At 33.1% G+C, this 4,790-nt stretch overlaps 1 protein-coding gene across 1 annotated transcript; it reads left to right on the forward strand.

Moving 5' to 3' along the window:
- Positions 1-215: 215 nt before the first annotated feature.
- LOC120208124 (transcription factor bHLH67-like) lies at positions 216-2,395 on the forward strand. The gene is made up of 4 exons (XM_039207477.1): positions 216-664; positions 970-1,644; positions 1,730-2,092; positions 2,226-2,395. Exons 1-4 carry the CDS (start codon positions 632-634, stop codon positions 2,292-2,294), a joined length of 1,140 nt encoding a protein of 379 aa, XP_039063408.1. The 5' UTR covers positions 216-631; the 3' UTR covers positions 2,295-2,395.
- Positions 2,396-4,790: the final 2,395 nt, after the last annotated feature.

Consider the following 4,790-nt stretch of genomic DNA (forward strand, 5'->3'; position numbering starts at 1 on the left):
CCCCATTATGAATCCGACGGGTGACAAAATCCATAGCAGGACTTTTCAAAGGTTTATTAGTAGTTTATTTCCCTTTTGGTGTACGCTCAAAAGGGCAGTCCCCACAACTGTGTCCCCGCTGCAGTACAAAACTGCCATAGCCAATAATGCTTGGGACCTTGTAAACTAGACTCTTACTCTCACTCTCACTCTCACCCTCACCAAACCTTCCACTGCCAAACACTGAAAACACATTACTGTATATCTTCTCATTCTTAGTTTGGGGTTTTTTTTATTTCACCCTTCGTTTTTTCACCGTGTCTGTTTCTTGTTTTTCCTTTTGCTCTCACCATTGTTACCGCATTTCAACTCTGTTTACAATTTTCCTTTTTTTTTGTCTGTGGGAATTCTTCAAAGCATTTAATACCAAGCACCGGGAAACTAAGGGGGAGGAATAGAATTGTGTGTTGGGTATGGGGTTTTGTTGTTTAAGGTCTTACTCCATTTCATTTGGGGTATTACATTTATTACTTGTATTGATTTGTTAGCCATCAATATATGGAATGTTGGGTAACAGAGAAGGGCACACAGCTTGAAAGAGAAAAGGAATTTGAAGGCATTTATTTCAACTACTTATTACTACTAAGCTGTTATGGAGAAGCTCCAAGGACCAATTAATTCTTATGTATGTTATTTACTTTTAGGACTTGAGCTTTTTTTTTTCCTTTCTTGAATCCCATTTCTAAAATCAAGGTGTAGAGTGCTTTTGTATAAAAAAAATGCTTGCATTCAAGGCAACTTATGTTGTTTTCCAGGAAAATACTACTATACTACTACTGATTCTTACTCTTTTAACATTCTATTCTCATTATGTTTTCCTTTTCTCTCTTATCTGCTAAAACTGAGCCATGTGCACTCCATTTTATTAAGAAATTTGCTTATTTTCTTTTCTTTTTTATTTGTTTGATCCCTTTAAATTGCTCATTGAAGTTCCTAGGAGAGCATTTGGAGGTGGAATGCTTCGAACAAGGCTTTGTGAACTCAGAAAGATTAAGTCTTGGTGAAGAAGAAGAAGCACAGTTTTCAACACAAAGCTTAGAAGAGGAAATGCCATTTCTTCAAATGCTTCAGAGTGTAGAATCCACTCAGCAATGTGCCTTTAGAGAACCAAATTTCCAGAACCTTTTGAGGCTGCAACACTTGAAGAAGCCATGGGAGATGAACAACAATCCTTTCGTTCCGGAAATGGAAACCCAAATTCAAGCCATGGAACTAGAAAGCTTCGTCACTCATGAAATACTACTCGACTTGCATTCACCGATCAAATCCAAGACCAAATACGTTAAGACAAGCCCCCCTTCGAGTTCATGTTTTGAAGTTCTCAGCTCCAGGTCGAACCAAGACCAGCCAAACTCAGCAACGGCAAACAAATTTGGTAGATCAGGCAACAAATTGGGGTTGTCCTCGCCTTTGAAAAAATTCACAAAATCACCTCCTATCACTAGAGAACGACGGAAGCGAAAACGAACAAAGGCAGCCAAGAATAAAGAAGAAGTTGAGAGCCAACGCATGACCCACATTACCGTCGAACGCAACCGTAGACGTCAAATGAGCGATTATCTAAATTCCCTCCGCTCTTTGATGCCTCCATATTATATCCGAAGAGTAGATTAATCTTACCTTGAACCAAATTTTGGTCCCGTTAATATACTTTGTTTAACGAAAACCATGTTTTGGGTTTGTTTGACAGGGTGACCAAGCGTCAATTATAGGGGGTGCAATTGACTTTGTTAAGGAGCTAGAGCAACTTCTTCAATCCCTGGAAGCACAGAAGAGAATGAGAGGATTTGAAGAAAGCAACACTATCAGTGATTATTCCATGTCAAAGGACGATGACAACCTTGGACATGCAATAAAAGCAGAAAGCAAATCAGGTGCAGCTGAAGTTGAGGTTAATGTAATACACAATCATGTCAACTTAAAGGTTCAGTGTCCAAGAAGAGCTGGCCAGTTGGTGCAAGCCATTGTAACCCTGGAAAGTCTTAGACTGACCGTTTTGCATCTCAACATTACCACTTCCCAAGCATCTATTCTTTACTCGTTCAATCTCAAGGTACTATTCATTTTCTTAAAAAAAATGTTTTGTTTTGTTTTGGCTCAAACCCAAAATTTCTCAATATATGTCTTGTTTTCTTGCTGGCTTTGTTTTGTTATTTTCTGGGTTGTGTTGGAAATGGCAATGGCAGATGGAGGACGACTCTGAGCTAAGATCAGTGGATGAGATAGCAGCAGCAGTTCATCAAATATTCAGCTAATTCAAAACTACAATGTTAAGGATATTCTCATTACTCATTAGGCAGCTGACTTTGATTCCTCGAGGGAATAGTAGGAGTAGAAAAGTGAAGAACCAGACCAGTAAAAATGAAAAAGAGGGGTGGGTCCCTTGTAAGCAAATGCTTTGTTCCACAAAGACAACTCAAGACAGAGCCCTTGATGTTTACATCTTAACTTGAGAAACTTCCCTTGTTTATTCACTAATGAACCTATTAGCTTTTTACTTGATAGAAATTGGAGTAAAATTAAATCTATGTATGTAACTTCCAGGTATCTTCTTTATTCTAGTACAAGCTTTCTGTGTGGGGACCAACCGAAAGCATCATGCCCTGCCCCTGGGGGCCTTGGTGAGGGCATTGTATGGGGTTTTGATCAAGTTTGAAAATTTGTTGTATAAATCTGAATATCATGATTACACTTTAGCCAATGATGCTTCCCTTTTTATGTTGACTTTGGGGTGTCCGTAGATGTTTCATCATTATACTAACGTTCTCTCCGCCTTCTTTTTCTTTTTCTTTTTCTCGGTTGCGCCTTTCTTTTTGGACTCTAGTTTCCCTTGGCCATATACTTCATTTCCATCTCATGGACTCCTTTGTTACATGTCAATAATCCATTTGCAAAGCTAATTCCCCTCCTAACCCCCACCAAAGTGCAGTTTATAAACCTAACCTTAGGGTTGGTTTTAGAAGTAGAGTCATAATGACTACAAGTATTTTAAAAAAGTAAAATAATTATAAACATCCTCTCAAGTGGCAGAGTCACATACAGGGACATATCTCTCTTATAATATGTTTAGTTCACGGAATATAAAATTATCAGTAGAAATAAAAGATTATCAGAGAATTAGATTACTTAGAAGGTTGTATTTTGTGTTTGGTTAGTTTAGCAGGAATGTAAGATTACAGTGTTTGGTTAAACGAATAAAAGATTATTTGAATATATATTTAACCAAATTATTCTTATTATATATATTTTTGTTAACAAGTTGAAAAATATTTATATATTTTCTTTAAAAAATTTAATTCATAAAATTTATATAATTTTTTATAAAATTAAAAAAATAAAAAGGTTTAATGAAATGGTAAAATTTTATTTTAACCGTTGGACTTCATATAAAATTTTAATTATAGACTTTTTTTTGTAAATCTAAAATAGTTTAAGGATAATTTTATAATTTAACCTTCGTAGAATTTTTATTATTCAATGACATAATAAGGATATTTTTGAAAGAAATTTTTTTAAGGGCGTTTTAGTCCAAAACGCCGATAATTTAACAATACCTAAGAAAAGGGAGGTAATGACATTTCCGGTAATATACCCCAAAAAATTCACTATTGGTAATGTAAGATTACCGGGAATGATATTTCCGGCCAACCAAACGAGGGCATAAGATTACCAGTGAGAATGTAAGATTACCAGAGAATATGATTATTGAGAATATTGTATTTTGTGTTTGGTTGGTTTAGCATGAATGTAAGATTATCATGTTTGGTTAAAGGAATAAAAAGATTATTTGAATGTATATTAAATGAAATTGTCCTTATTATATATTTGTTTTTTAACAAGTTGGAAAATATTATATATTTTCTTTAAAAAAAATTAAATTCATAAAATTCATATATTTTTTTACAAAATTGAAAATATAAAAAGGTTTAATAAAATTGTAAAATTTTATTTTAACCCCTGAACTTCATATAAAATTTTAATTATAGACTTTTTTGTAAATCTAAAATAGTTTAAGGATAAATTTGTAATTTAACATTCGTAGAATTTTTATTATTCAATGAAAGAAGAAGGATATTTTTGAAAAAAATATTTTTTAAGGGCATTTTAGTCAAAAACACCGGTAATCCAACAATACCTAAGAAAAGGGAGGTAATGACATTCACAGTAATATACCTCAAAAAATCTACTATTGGTAATCTTAAATTATCGGGAATGAGATTCCCATGCTAACCAAACGGGGGAATGTGGATTCCATTCCCATGAGAATCTCACATTCCCCCAACCAAACACACTCTTAGGGTACAAGTATTTGATATTCGTTAAAATTTATATATTTAATATAATTTTAATTTAATAATATTTTAGTTCATATAAAAATAAATATTTAAATTTGAAAATATAAAAATTTATTAAATATTTAATCAAGCAGTGGTAGAACTAAAGAATGATAAGTATGTGTTCTCAAATTTTTAGTCTAATTACAATTCAGGTCATTGTAAGTTTAAATATTAGATAAATTAGAAGTTATCTTTTTAATTTTGAGTTTTTATTATAAATTTAAGATGAATGCAATGTAGTATATGTACAAAGACTTTCAACTATTTGACAATGAACTCTCATACCCCTACATATGTAGTGCTTGAACTCTGGACTTCAATGATAATAACAATCCCTTAATCACTAAGATCGCTTGTTCATACTAAATTTCAAGTTTAAATACCTAATAAGTCTTTATATTTTTCTTAAATAGT

The sequence above is a fragment of the Hibiscus syriacus genome, unplaced genomic scaffold, assembly GCF_006381635.1.
Source record: "Hibiscus syriacus cultivar Baekdansim isolate YM2019G1 unplaced genomic scaffold, ASM638163v2 tig00015910_pilon, whole genome shotgun sequence".
NCBI lineage: Eukaryota > Viridiplantae > Streptophyta > Magnoliopsida > Malvales > Malvaceae > Hibiscus > Hibiscus syriacus.